This window comes from Mobula birostris, chromosome 26 (genome assembly GCF_030028105.1).
Source record: "Mobula birostris isolate sMobBir1 chromosome 26, sMobBir1.hap1, whole genome shotgun sequence".
Lineage (NCBI taxonomy): Eukaryota > Metazoa > Chordata > Chondrichthyes > Myliobatiformes > Myliobatidae > Mobula > Mobula birostris.
This window is the reverse complement of record NC_092395.1, coordinates 51037111-51052056: the sequence shown is the minus strand read 5'-3', so window position 1 is coordinate 51052056 and position 14946 is coordinate 51037111. Positions and strand designations below refer to the sequence as shown.

Here is a 14946-nt window from a genome sequence, read left to right as displayed (position 1 = left end):
CAAACAGTCTAACAGGAGGGTGTTATCACTTCCCCAGCTATAGGTTGACTCATTACAGAGCCTAATGGCCGAGGGTAAGAATGACCTCATCTAGCGCTCTTTGGAGCAGTGCAGTTGTCTTAGTCTATTACTAAAGTGCTCCTCTGTTCAGCCAAGGTGGCAGAGGGTGAGAAACATTGTCCAGGATTGCCAGGATTTTCCATGTGTGTTCTTCATTCTGGATGTTGGAGTCCTGGGACACTCTGGAACTACACCTGTGCAAAGTGTATCCAGCTGCAGCTCCTTGAAGACCATGTTAGGGATCTAGAGCGGTCTTGCACAGGAGAGTAAGAAGATCATCGATTGGAATTACAGGGAAGTAATCAGCCCGAAGTTGCAGAAGGCGACTGTCAGGATAAAGAATGGGAAGGTGACTAGGTAATTAGCTCAGAGCACCCCTGTGGTCATTCTCCTCAATAATAAGTATACCATCTTGGATACTGTTGTGGGGGTGATCTCCCAGGGGAATGCCATGGAAATCAGGTTACTGGCACTGATTATGGGTCCATGGTGCAGAAGAGAAAGAGGGAGAATAGGGGAGCGGTAGTGATAGAGGACAGGCAGGACATTCTTCAGACCTGAGCGGGACACTTGGATGGTATGCTGCCTCCCAAGTGTCAGGGTCAGGGAGGTCTTGGATTGCATCACAGCATTTTGGAGGGGGAGGGAGAGAAGCCAGATGTCTTGGTACATGTTGGTACTAATGACATAGTAAGGAATAGCAAAGAGGTCCTGAAGAGAGAATTTAGAGAGCTAGGTAGAAAACTGAGAAGCAGGGCCTCCAGGGTAGTAATTTCTGGATTGCTGCCTGTGCCACATGCCAGTGAGTGTAAAAACAGGGTGATTTGGCAGAGAAATGCGTGATTTTGGAGGCTTCAGGTTCTTGGACCATTAGGATCTCTTCTGGGGGAGGTAGGACCTGTTCAAAAGTGACAGGTTGCACCTGAACCTGAGGGGGGCCAATGTTCTTGTGGGCAGGTTTGTTGGGGTTCTTGGGTTGGGTTTAAACTAATTTGGCAGAGGGGTGGGAACTAGAGTAAAGGGACTCGGTACAGAATGGATGGTAAAAAAACCAAAGATAGCATGCACACTGACTGTCAGGAAGGGCAGGCAAATGACAGGACAAAATTGCAGCTGGCAGTATCAGTACATTAGGGATGCAGAATCAAAAACAGTATCAAATACAGTGTTAAATCTCAATGCACAGAGTATAACAAAAAAGATGGATAATCTTGTTTTACAGATTGTCAGTTATGATCTGGCCATTACTGATTTGTGGCTGAAGGATAGTTGTAGTTGGGAGCTAAATGTCCAAGGTTACATGTTGTATTGGAGGGATGGGAAGGTAGGCAGAGGGAATGACGTGACCCTGTTGTAAAAAATGGCATCAAAACAATAGAAAGATGTGACATAGGATTGGAAGATGTTGGATCCTTGTGGGTTGAGTTAAGAAACTGCAAGGGTAAAAGAACATTGATGGCGGTTATATACAGACCTCCAAACAGTAGCTGGGATGTGGACCACAGATTACTGAAAAGGCATGTTATGATAGTCATAGATTTTAACATGCAGGTAGATTGGGAAAATCAGGTGGTAATGGATCTCAAGAGAATGAATTTGTTGAATGCCTTGAGATGGCTTTTTAGAGCAGTTTGTCATTGAATCTACTAGTGGATCAGCTATAGTGGATTGGGTGTTATGTAATGAACCAGCGGTGATTAGGGAGCTTAAGGTAAGGAAACCCTTAGGAGTCAGAGATCACAATATGATTGAGTTCAACTTGAAATTTGATAGGGAGAAAGTAAAGTCTGTTGTCGCAGTATTTCAGTAGAGTAAAGGAAATTACAGTGATAGGAGGGAGGAGTGCACCAAAGAAAATAAGAATATAGAACATAGAAATGTACAGCAATGTTGGAATGAGATAGAAGGAAATGCTGGCAGGGATGACAGTAGAGCAGCAATGGCTTGAGCTTCTGGAAAAAATGAGGAAAGTACAAGATAAATGTATTCCAAAAACAAAGAAATACTCAAATAACAAAACAGTACAACCATGGCTGACAAGGGAAGTCGAAGCTAATGTAAAAGCAAAAGAAAAACAACAAAGCAAAAGTCAGTGGGAAGATAGAGGATTGGGAAGCATGTTTCCATAAGGGAAAATCTTGCCCTGATGAACCTGATGGAATTCTTTGAAGAGATTACAAGTAGGATAGATAAGGGTGATACAGTGGATGTTGTGTATTTGGACTTTCAGAAGGCCTTTGGCAAGGTGCCACACATAAGGCTGTTTACCAAGTTAAAAGCTCATGGTATTACAGGAAAGTTACTAACATGGTTAGAGCATTGGCTGATGGGTAAGAGGCAGTGAGTGGGAATAAAAGAACCCTTTGCTGGTTGGCTGCCAGTGAGTAGTGGTGTTCCGCAGGGGTCAGTGTTGGGACCACTTCTTTTTATGCTGTATATAAATGATTTACATGATAGAATAGATGGCTTTGTTGCCAAGTTTGCAGATGACACGAAGATTGGTGGAGGGGCAGGTAGTGTTGAGGAAGCAGGTAGGATGCAGAAGGACTTAGACAGATTGGGAGAATGGGCAAAAAAGTGATTAATAGAAACCATAGAAAACTACTGCACAGAAACAGGCCTTTTGGCCCTTCTTGGCTGTGCCGAACCATTTTCTGCCTAGTCCCACTGACCTGCACATTGACCATATCCCTCCATACACCTCCCATCCATGTATCTGTCCAATTTATTCTTAAATGTTAAAAAAGAACCCGCATTTACCACCTCAGCTGGCAGCTCATTCCATACTCCCACCACTCTCTGTGTAAAGAACCCCTCCCTAATGTTCCCTTTAAACTTTTCCCCCCTCACCCTTAACCCATGTCCTCTGGTTTCTTTCTCCCCTTGCCTCAGTGGAAAAAGCCTGCTTGCATTCACTCTATCTATACCCATCATAATTTTATATACCTCTATCAAATCTCCCCTCATTCTTCTACGCTCCAGGGAATAAAGTCCTAACCTATTCAACCTTTCTCTGTAACTGAGTTTCTCAAGTCCTGGCAACATCCTTGTAAACCTTCTCTGCACTCTTTCAACCTTATTTATATCCTTCCTGTAATTTGGTGACCAAAACTGAACACAATACTCCAGATTCGGCCTCACCAATGCCTTATACAACCTCATCATAACATTCCAGCTCTTATACTCAATACTTTGATTAATAAAGGCCAATGTACCAAAAGCTCTCTTTACGACCCTATCTACCTGTGACGCCACTTTTAGGGAATTTTGTATCTGTATTCCCAAATCCCTCTGTTCTACTGCACTTCTCAGTGCCTTACCATTAACCCTGTATGTTCTACCTTGGTTTGTCCTTCCAACGTGCAATACCTCACACTTGTTTGTATTAAGCTCCATCTGCCATTTTCCAGCTGGTCCAAGTCCCTCTGCAGGCTCTGAAAACCTTCCTCACTGTCTACTACACCTCCAATCTTTGTATCATCAGCAAATTTGCTGATCCAATTTACCACGTATCATCCAGATCATTGATAGAGACGACAAATAACAATGGACCCAGCACTGATCCCTGTGGCACACCACTAGTCACAGGCCTCCACTCAGAGAAGCAATTCTCTACTACCACTCTTTGGCTTCTTCCATTGAGCCAATGTCTAATCCAATTTACCACCTCTCCATGTATACCTAGCGACTGAATTTTCCTAACTAACCTCCCATGTGGGACCTTGTCAAAGGTCTTACTGAAGTACAATGTTGGAAAATGTATGGTCACATACTTTGGCCGAAGAAACAAATGTGAAGACTATTTTCTAAACGAGGAGAAAGTTCAAAAATCTGAGATACAAGGGGACTTGGGAGTACTTGTGCAGAACACACTAAAGGTTAACTTGCAGGTTGAGTTGGTGGTGAGAAAGGCAATTGCAATGTTACTATTCATTTCAAGAGGTCTAGAATATAAGAGCAGGGATGAGATACTGAGGCTTTATAAGGCACTGCTGAGGCCTCACCTTGAGTATTGTGAAGTGTTTTGGGCTTTTTACCTAAGAAAAGATGTGCAGGCATTGGAGAGGGTTCAGAGGAGGTTCACAAGGATGATTCCAGGAATGAAAGGGTTATCATACGAGGAATGTTTGATGGCTCTGAGTCTGTACTTGCTGGAATTTAGAAAGATGAGGGGGGAGATCTCATTAAAACCTTTCGGATGTTGAAAGGCCTAGACAGAGTAGATGTGGAAAGGATGTTTCCCATGGTGGGGGAGTCCAGGACAAGAGGGCACAGCCTCTGGATAAAGGGGCGTCCATTTAAAACAGACAGAGAAAATTTTCTTTAGCCAGAGGGTGATGAATTTGTGGAACTTGTTACCACAGGCAGCTGTGGAGGCCAGGTCGTTGGGTGTATTTAAAGCAGAGCTTGATAGGTTCTTGATTAGACACAGCATCAAAGGTTATGGAGAGAAGGCCGGGAGTGGGGCTGAGGAGGGGGAAAAAAGGATCAGCCATGATTGAAAGATGGAGCAGACTCGATGGGCCAAATGGCCTAAATTCTGCTATTATGGTCAAATGGCTCATGCTGATAACGGTACCCACCCAGCTAGTCCCAATTTCCCACTTTTGATCCATATCCTTTAGTCCCACCTCTCCTTGTACCTAGCTAACAGCTTCTGAAATAATACTATCGTACCTGCCTCAACTACTTCCTCTGGCAGCTCATTCTATGCACTCACTAGCTCTGCATGAAAACACTGTCCCTTAAGTCTTTTTCTAATCTTTCCCCTCTTGCCCTAAATCTATGCTCCTAAGTTTTGGACTCCCCTACACTGGGGAAAAGACTTACCAACCACCTATGCCTCTCATAATTTAAAAACTTCTATAAAGTTGCCCCCCATTCTCCTATGCCCCAAGCATTAAAGACCTAATCTGACCAACCTCACCCTGTAACTCACGCCCCCCAGGGTTGAGGTTACAATTAGATCAATACATACTGACTGATTGACGGGACTGGATCGAGAGACTGAGTGACCCATCCTGCTATTGATCCACATGGCTCACACAACACACCCTTCAGCCCATTGATTTTTTATTGACTCCTATTGGAGAAATCCCATCAGTCCCACCTCTTCCTTATTCCCAGTAACTCTGCACCTTATTATCTCTCTCATATACCCACCAACTGATTGCCATTTACATTCACTAAGAGTTACAGTGAAAAAATGAATCTAGCAGCATATTTTTAGGATGTGGGAGGATAATGGAGAACCTGGGAAAACCCAGGTAGTATCAGGAAGAACTCCACACAGACAGGTCTTCAGGTAAGGATTGAATCCAGTTCCTTAGAACTGAGGCAGCAGCACTAATGCTTTGCCACTGTGCTACCTTAATGATTCTGTGATCCTATGGTTCATGACATACCTCGCCCATCACAGCTATCGGAGTCTCGCCTGTTGCCAGTGCCACACGATGCTCCACCAGGTAAAACATGTACTCATCATACAGCAGCCGGATCAGATGGAAGGAGCCAAAGCTGGCGGCACTACGTAAGGTCAGGTCACGTATAACCATGGAACTGAAATACAAATGTTACAAGACAACTTAGGGCAGATTTTATCTATACAGATATATTTACCAAACAGTTTTCAAATGGGACATTAAGCTGAACAGAAAATGCATATGGCTGTCATTGCAGTTTCATGCAAATGCCAATAGCACAATCACTTTGATGCTATGTCTTGCCCCCCCCAGCATACCCCACTCTCCCTTTGCATTGCCCTGCCACAATCCCTCTCCACAACCCCAGTCTTTCCAGTGTTCCTCCTCACACATCACTCACATTCTTGCCCCTCTGCAAACTTCCAACCCTGCCCCGAATTATGGAGATAATGTTAAAAACTAACTGTTCCTATTTTGAGTCACTAACACCAATGCTAACCTTCACCCAACTTCATTCGATGTTGAAAAATTAACCTAGCTTTCCTTCTCAGCTCCAGCCAGCTTTCACTGTCTCCCTGGAATCTCAATGTATAGAGAAATAGTGATCCAGCTGTAACCGCCTAGAGCACCATGTATTTTCAGTGTGACAGCCACATAACTGGATTCTGCATTTTCTTAGTTGATCATAATTCTATCTCCTTTACAATAGCATTGGAGAGAGATAGGAACACACAAGTTAGAAAAGCATTTAATTGGAGTAAGGGGAATTATGAGGCTATCAGGCAGGAAATTGGAGGCTTAAATTGGAAACAGATGTTCTCAGGGAAAAGTACAGAAGAAATGTGGCAAATATTCAGGGGATATTTGTGGGGGGTTCCAATGAGACAGGGAAGTTATGGTAGGGTACAGGAACCATGGTGTACAAAGGCTGTAATAAATATAGTCAAGAAGAAAAGAAAAGCTTACAAAAGGTTGAGAGAGCTAGGTAATGTTAGAGCTCTAGAAGATTATAAGGCTAACAGGAAGGAGCTTAAGAAGGAAATTAGGAGAGCCAGGAGAAGGCCTTGGCGGACAGGATTAAGGAATACCCTAAGGCATTCTACAAGTATGTGAAGAGCAAGAGGATAAAATGTGAAAGAATAGGACCTATCAAGTGTGACAGTGGGAAAGTGTGTATAGAACCAGAGGAAATAGCAGAGGTACTTAATGAATACTTTACCTCAGTATTCACTATGGAAAAGGATCTTGGTGATTGTAGAGAATGAAAAGCTTGAGCATGTAGATATTAAGAAAGAGGATGTGCTGGAGCTTTTGGAAAGCATCAAGTTGAATAAGTCGCCGGGACCAGATGAGATGTACCCCAGGCTACTGTGGGACGTGAGGAAGGAGATTGCTGAGCCTCTGGCGATGATCTTTGCATCATCAATGGGGACGGGAGAGGTTCTGGAGGATTGGAGGGTTGCGGATGTTGTTCCTTTATTCAAGAAAGGGAGTAGAGATAGCCCAGGAAATTATAGACCAGTGAGTCTTACCTCAGTGGTTGGTAAGTTGTTGGAGAAGATCCTGAGAAGCAGGATTTATGAACATTTGGAGAGGTATGATTAGGAGTAATCAGCATGCTTTGTCAAGGACAGGTCATGCCTTACGAGCCTGATCGAATTTTTTTGAGGATGTGACTAAACACATTGATGAAGGTAAAGCCGTAGATGTAGTGTATATGGATTTCAGCAAGGTATTTGATAAGGTACCCCATGCAAGGCTTATTGAGAAAGTAAGGAGGCATGGGATCCAAGGGCACATTGCTTTGTGGATTCAGAACTGGCTTGCCCACAGAATGCAAAGTGTGGTTGTAGACGGGTTATATTCTGCATGGAGGCCGGTGACCAGTGGTGTGCCTCAGGGATCTGCACTGGGACCCCTACTCTTTGTGATTTTTATAAATGACCTGGATGAGGAAGTGGAGGGATGGGTTAGTAAGTTTGCTGATGACACAAAGGTTGGAGATGTTGTGGATAGTGTGGAGGGCTGTCAGAAATTACAGTAGGGCAATGATAGGATGCAAAACTGGGCTGAGAAGTGGCAGATGGAGTTCAACCCTGATAAGTGTGAAGTGGTTCATTTTGGTAGGTCAAATATGATGGCAGAATATAGTATTAATGATAAGACTCCTGGCAGTGTGTATGATCAGAGGGATTTTTGAGTCAGAGTCCATAGGACACTCAAAGCAGCTGCGCAGGTTGACTCTGTGGTTAAGAAGGCATACGGTGGATTGACCTTCATCGATTGTGGAATTGAATTTAGGGGCCAACAGGTAATGTTGCAGCTATATAGGACCACACTTGGTCAGACCACACCTGGAGTAACTGTGCTCAGTTCTGGTCGCCTCACTACAGGAAGGATGTGGAAGCCATAGAAAGGGTGCAGAGGAGATTTACAAGGACGTGGCCTGGATTGGGGAGTATGCCTAATGGTTAGGTTGAGTGAACTCGGCCTTTTCTCCTTGGAGCGATGGAGGATGAGAGGTGACCTGATAGAGGTGTATAAGATGATGAGAGGCATTGATCGTGTGGATAATCAGAGGCTTTTTCCCAGGGCTGAAACGGTTGCCACAAGAGGACACAGGTTTAAGGAGCTGGGGAGTAGGTACAGAGGAAATGTCAGGGGTAAGTTTTTTACTCAGAGAGTGGTGAGTGCATGGAATGGGCTGCCAGCAACGGTGGTGGAGGTGGATACGATAGGGTCTTTTAAGAGACTTTTAGATATGTACATGGAGCTTAGTAAACAGAGGGCTATGGGCAAGCCTAGTAATTTCTAAGGTAAGGACATGTTCGGCACAACACTGTGGGCCAAAGGGCCTGTATTGTGCTGTAGGTTTTCTATGTTTCTGTATTAAAATGCTGCACCGAAGTGACTGAACATGTCCTTTGGAGCCAGGCCCGCCTTCTGTTCCATCTCTACGGAATTCAAATCTGAAGAATCACATTCTTTTCAATGCAGAGTGTTTATGGCTTTACCTGTCATAGTGCAACAATGCAAGAAAACAGGACCTATGGCCCACGCTGTCCATCATGCAAAACTAACTCTATTTTCCAGTACTTGACCTGTGGACTTCTGTACTAAACCAAGTCAAAGGCTTGTCTGAATATTACAAATATTACTATGTCCAATGCCTACACCAATCTCTCAGACAGTGTGTTCCAGATTTCAGCCACATTCTGTCTGAAAATAAAATCTTCCTCATATTTCTTCTCAACCTTAGACCCCTTCACCTTATGTCCCCTGCTTATGGACACCATGGGGAAAAGTTTCCAAATATTATAACTTTCTACATCTTCCATCAACTTTCTCCAGTGCAAGGAACATAACTCCTCCTATATTCTCTCCTCCTAACTGAACCACTCCATCCCAGACAACATCCTAGGGAATCTGCTCTGTATCCACCATTTGGTGACCAGAACAGCACATGGTCCTCCAGCTGTGGCCTTATGTTTTGTGGTCCCATTACACTATGCTCTTGGTACTGAAGGCAGGCACCATGTACGCCTTCTTAACCACCTGATCTGTCTGCCGTGCATCTTCAGGGATACCAAAATTCCTCTGTTCCCCAGTATTCCCTAGCATGTCAACAGCTATTGTGTTATATCCTAGCTAACAATATAAGACCATAAGACATAGAAGCAGAATTAGGCCATTTGGCCTGAGTCTACTCTGCCACTCCATCATGACTAATTATTATCCCCCTCAACCCCATTCTCTTGCCTTCTCCCCATAACCTTTAACACCCTCCTTAACCACCTCCTCGTTAAAGCATCTGTGGCAATGAATTCCAGTTTCACTGTCCTCTACCTCTAGACTCCCTCACGATAGAAAACATCCTGTCCGCATTTGCTCTATCTAGGCCTTTCAATATTTGATAGGTTTCAATGAGATTCCCCCCACAAACTTCATAACTCCAGCGAGTACAGGCCCAGTCATCACACATTCCTCATACATTAACCCTTTCATCCTCGGAAACATCCTCATGAATCTCCTCTGGACCTTTTCCAATACCATCTTTTCTTAGATAAGGGGCCCAAAACAGTCCTGTATTCATCACCCTTTTCAATTTTGTCCTATCATCTGCCTGACCAATGCCTTATAAAGCCTCAACATTACATCCTTGCTTTTATATTCTAGTCCTCTCAAAATCTGCCTTCCTCACCACCGACACAACCTGCAAGTTATCCGTGTAAGCGGAACAAGTGCTACACATGCCTTTACACTTCCTCCCTTACCACCATTCAGGGCCCCAAACAGTCCTTCCAGGTGAGGCGACACTTCACTTGTGAGTCGGCTGGGGTGATATACTGCGTCCGGTGCTCCCGATGTGGCCTTTTATATATTGGCGAGACCCGACGCAGACTGGGAGACCGCTTTGCTGAACACCTACGCTCTGTCCGCCAGAGAAAGCAGGATCTCCCAGTGGCCACACATTTTAATTCCACATCCCATTCCCATTCTGACATGTCTATCCACGGCCTCCTCTACTGTAAAGATGAAGCCACACTCAGGTTGGAGGAACAACACCTTATATTCCGTCTGGGTAGCCTCCAACCTGATGGCATGAACATCGACTTCTCTAACTTCCGCTAAGGCCCCACCTCCCCCTCGTACCCCATCTGTTACTTATTTTTATACATTCTTTCTCTCACTCTCCTTTTTCTCCCTCTGAATATACCCCTTACCCATCCTCTGGGTCCCCCCCCTTTGTCTTTCTTCCCGGACCTCCTGTCCCATGATCCTCTCGTATCCCTTTTGCCAATCACCTGTCCAGCTCTTGGCTCCATCCCTCCCCCTCCTGTCTTCTCCTATCATTTTGGATCTCCCCCTCCCCCTCCAACTTTCAAATCCCTTACTCACTCTTCCTTCAGTTAGTCCTGACGAAGGGTCTCGGCCTGAAACGTCGACTCTACCTCTTCCTAGAGATGCTGCCTGGCCCGCTGCGTTCACCAGCAACTTTTATGTGTGTTGCTTGAATTTCCAGCATCTGCAGAATTCCTGTTGTCTGCAAGTTTACCTTCTGTGAATCGTGCATGAAGGCTCCCAAGAACTTTTGCACCTCTGATTTTTGAATTTTCTTCCCATTTAGGAAATAGTCTGCACCTTTACTCCCCCTACCAAAGTGCATGACCATACACTTCCCAACAGTATATTCCATTTGCCAATTCTCTCAATACGTCTGTCTTTCTGCAGACTCTGCGCTTCTTCAACACTATCTGCCCCTCAACCTACCTTTATATTGTCTGCAAACCTGTCCACAAAGCCATCAATTCCATCAGCCAAATCACTGACATATTCTGTGAAAAGAAGCAGTCCCAATTCCGACTCCTACAGAACACCACCAGCCAACCAAAAAAGGCACCCTTCATTCCCAATCTCTGCCTCCTGCCAGTCAGCCAATCTTCTATCAATGCTCGTATCCTTCCTGTAATACCATGGCCTCTTATCTTGATAAGCAGCCTCATGTGTGGCAGTTTGTCAAAGGCTTCTGAAAATTCAAGTAAACAACATCCAGTGACTTCTTCATTATCCAGCCTGTTATTTCCTGAAAGAATTCCAACAGATTAAGGAAACATTGCTGACTTTGGCCTATTCTATCATACACGTCCAAATACTTCAAAACATCATCCTTAATAATGTACTCCAACATCTCCGCAACCACTGAGACAGGCTAACTGGTCTATAATTTCCTTTCTTCTAACTCCCTCCCTTCTTAAGGAGTGGAGTGACAATTGCAATTTTCCAGTCCTCAGGAACCATTCCAGAATCTAGTGATTCTTGAAAGAGTATTATTAATCCCACCACAATATCCTCAGCTGCCTCCTTCACAAATCTCAGAGTGCAGTCTATCTGGTCCAAGTGATTTGTCTACCTTCAGACCTTCCAGCTTCCCAAACTTATTCTCCTTAGTAATAGCAACGTCACTCATTTCTGACCCCCGCACTACATGATCATCTACCTTATTCAGTAAACTGTGTACATTCTAACATATCACCTTCAGCCCTGTTCAATTTTGTCCTATCATCTGCCTGTCTTTTGTCACAGTTTCACTACATTGCTCCTACTTGTATACCAATTGCCCCACACTCAGACCTTATCACTTTGGTTCCCATCTCCCTGACAAATTACTTTAAACCCTCCCTACAGCCCCCAGCAAACCTGCCCCAATGATATTTGAAACAGAGAAACATAGAAAACCTACAGCACAATACAGGCCCTTCGGCCCATGATGCTGTGCTGAACATGTACTTACTTTAGAAATTACCTAGGGTTACCCATAGCCCTCTATTTTTCTAAGCACTATATACCTGTCCAGGAATCTCTTAAAAAACCCTATCATATCCGCTTCCACTGCAGTCACTGGCAGCCCATTCCACGCACTCACCGCCCTCTGTGTAAAAGAACTTGCCCCTGACATCTCCTCTGTATCTGCTTCCAAGCACCTTCAAACTGTGCCCTCTCGTGTTAGCCATTTCAACCCTAGGAAAAAGCCTCTGACTATCCACATGATCAATGCTTCTCATCATATTACATACACCACTATCAGGTCACCTCTCATCCTCGGTCGCACCAAGGAGAAAAGGCCAAGTTCACGCAACCTATTCTCATAAGGCATGCTCCCGAATCCAGGCAACATCCTTGTAAATCTCCTCTGCACCCTTTCTATAGTTTCCACATCCTTCCTATAGTGAGGTGGCCAGAACCGAGCGCAGTACTCCAAGTGGGGTCTGACCGTGTCCGACATAGCTGTAGCATTACCTCTCAGCTCTTGAACTCAATCCTAGTTGATGGAAGGCCAATGCACCGTATGCCTTCTTAACCACAGAGTCAACCTGCGTAGCAGCTTTGAGTGACCAATGGACATGGACCCCAAGATCCCTCTGATCCTCCACAATGCCAAAAGTCTTACTATATTCTGCCATCATACTTGACCAACCAAAATGAACCACCTTACGCTTGTCTGGGTTGAACTCCATCTCTCACTTCTCAGCCCAGTTTTGCATCCTGTCGATGTCCCGCTGTAACCTCTGACAGCCCTCCGCACTATTCACAACACCCCCAACCTTTGTGGCATCAACAAATTTACTAACCCATCCCTCCACTTCCTCATCCAGGTCACTTATGAAAATCATGAAGAGAAGGGGTCCCAAAACAGATCCCTGAGGCACACCACTGGTCACCAACCTCCATGCAGAATATGACTTGTCTACAACCACTCTTTGCCTTCTGTGAGCAAGCCAGTTCTGGCTCCACAAAGCAAGGTCCCCTTGGATCACATGCCTCCTTATGTTCTCAATAGGCCTTGCATGGGGTACCTTATCAAATGCCTTGCTGAAGACAAATATACAGTGGTATGCAGAAGTTTGAGCAACCCGGTCAAAATTTCTGTTACTGTGAATAGTTGAGTAGAAGATGAACTGATCTCCAAAAGTAGTGAAGTTAAAGATGAAACATTCTTTTCAACACTTTAAGCAAGATTAGTGTATTATTTTTGTTTTGTACAATTCTAGAGTGAAAAAAAGGAAAGGAGCACCATGCAAAAGTTTGGGCACCCCAAGAGATTTGAGCTCTCAGATAACTTTTACCAAGGTCTCAGACCTTCATTAGCTTGTTAGGGCTATGGCTTGTTCACAGTCATCATTAGGAAAGGCCAGGTGATGCAAATTTCAAAGCTTTATAAATACCCTGACTCCTCAATCTTTGTCCCAACAATCAGCAGCCATGGGTTCCTCTAAGCAGCTGCCTAGCACTCTGAAAATTAAAATAAATGATGCCCACAAAGCAGGAGAAGTCTATAAGAAGATAGCAAAGCGTTTTCAATTAGCCATTTCCCCAATTCGTAAGGTAATTAAGAAATGGCAGTTAACGGGAACGGTGGAGGTCAAGTTGAGGTCTGGAAGACCAAGAAAACTTTCTGAGAGAACTGCTCATAGGATTGCTAGAAAGGCAAATCAAAACCCCCGTTTGACTGCAAAAGACCTTCAGGAGGATTTAGCAGACTCCAGAGTGGTGGTGCACTGTTCTACTGTGCAGCGACACCTGCACAAACATGACCTTCATGGAAGAATCATCAGAAGAAAACCTTTCCTGCGTCCTCACTACAAGAATCAGCGTCAGAAGTTTGCAAAGGAACATCTAAACAAGCCTGATGCATTTTGGAAGCAAGTCCTGTGGACTGATGAAGTTAAAATAGAACTTTTTGGTGGCAATGAGCAAAGGTATGTTTGGAGAAAAAAGGGTGCAGAACTTCATGAAAAGAATACCTTTCCAACTGTTAAGCACGGGGGTGGGCTTGTGTTGCAGCCGGTGGCACGGAGGACATTTCACTGGTAGAGGGAAGAATGAATTTGATTAAATACCAGCAAATTATGGAAGCAAACATCACACCGTCTGTAAAAAAGCTGAAGATGAAAAGAGGATGGCTTCTACAACAGGATAATGAACCTAAACACACCTCAAAATCCACAATGGACTACCTCAAGAGGCGCAAGCTGAAGGTTTTGCCAGGGGCCTCACAGTCCCCCAACCTAAACATCATCGAAAATCTGTGGATAGGCCTCAAAACAGCAGTGCATGCAAGGCGGCCCAAGAATCTCACAGAACTAGAAGCCTTTTGCAAGGAAGAATGGGTGAAAATCCCCCAAACAAGAATTGAGACTCTTAGCTGGCTACAGAAAGCGTTTACAAGCTGTGATACTTGCCAAAGGGGGTGTTAGTAAGTACTGACCATGCAGGCTGCCCAAACTTTTACTTCGGGTCCTTTTCCTTTTTTGTTATTTTGAAAGTGTAAAAGATGGAAATAAAAAAAGTAATCTTGCTTAAAATATTAAAGAAATGTGTCATCTTTAACTTTATGCCTTTTGGAAATCGGGTCATCTTTTACTCGCTTAGCTATTCACAGTAACAGAAATTTTGACCAGGGTGCCCAAACTTTTGCATGCCACTGTACACTACATCTACTGCTCTACATTCAATGTGTTTAGTCACATTCTCAAAAAATTCAGTCAGGCTTGTAAGGCACGACCTGCCTTCGAGAAAGCCATGCTGACTATTCCTAATCATATTATGTCTCTCCAAATGTTCATAAATCCTGCCTCTCAGGATCTTCTCCATCAGCTTACCAACCATTGAAATGAGACTCACTGGTCTATAATTTCCTGGGCTATTTCTACTCCCTTTCTTGAATAAGGGAACAACTTCTGCATACCCCAACCCTCCAGAACTTCTCCCGTCCCCATTGATGATGCAAAGATCATTGCCAGAGGCTCAGTAATCTCTTCCCTCGCCTCCCACGGTAGCCTGGGGTATAACACGTCCGGTCCCGGTGACTTATCCAACTTGATGCTTTCCAAAACCTCCAGCACATCCTCTTTCTTAATGTCTATATACTCAAGCTTTTCAGTCCGCTGTAAGTCATCCCTAC

The 14946-nt window shown here is 44.3% G+C and overlaps 1 protein-coding gene across 4 annotated transcripts in view; it reads right to left on the bottom strand.

The window, feature by feature from the left end:
- Positions 1-14946, bottom strand: part of rfx2 (regulatory factor X, 2 (influences HLA class II expression)) — a 221387-nt gene that overhangs the window by 8321 nt on the left and 198120 nt on the right. For all 4 annotated transcript variants that reach the window (XM_072244689.1, XM_072244688.1, XM_072244691.1 and 1 more), the window contains one exon: positions 5466-5619. In XM_072244689.1, the coding sequence (XP_072100790.1) occupies positions 5466-5619 (154 nt within the window). The remainder of the gene's footprint in view (positions 1-5465; positions 5620-14946) is intronic.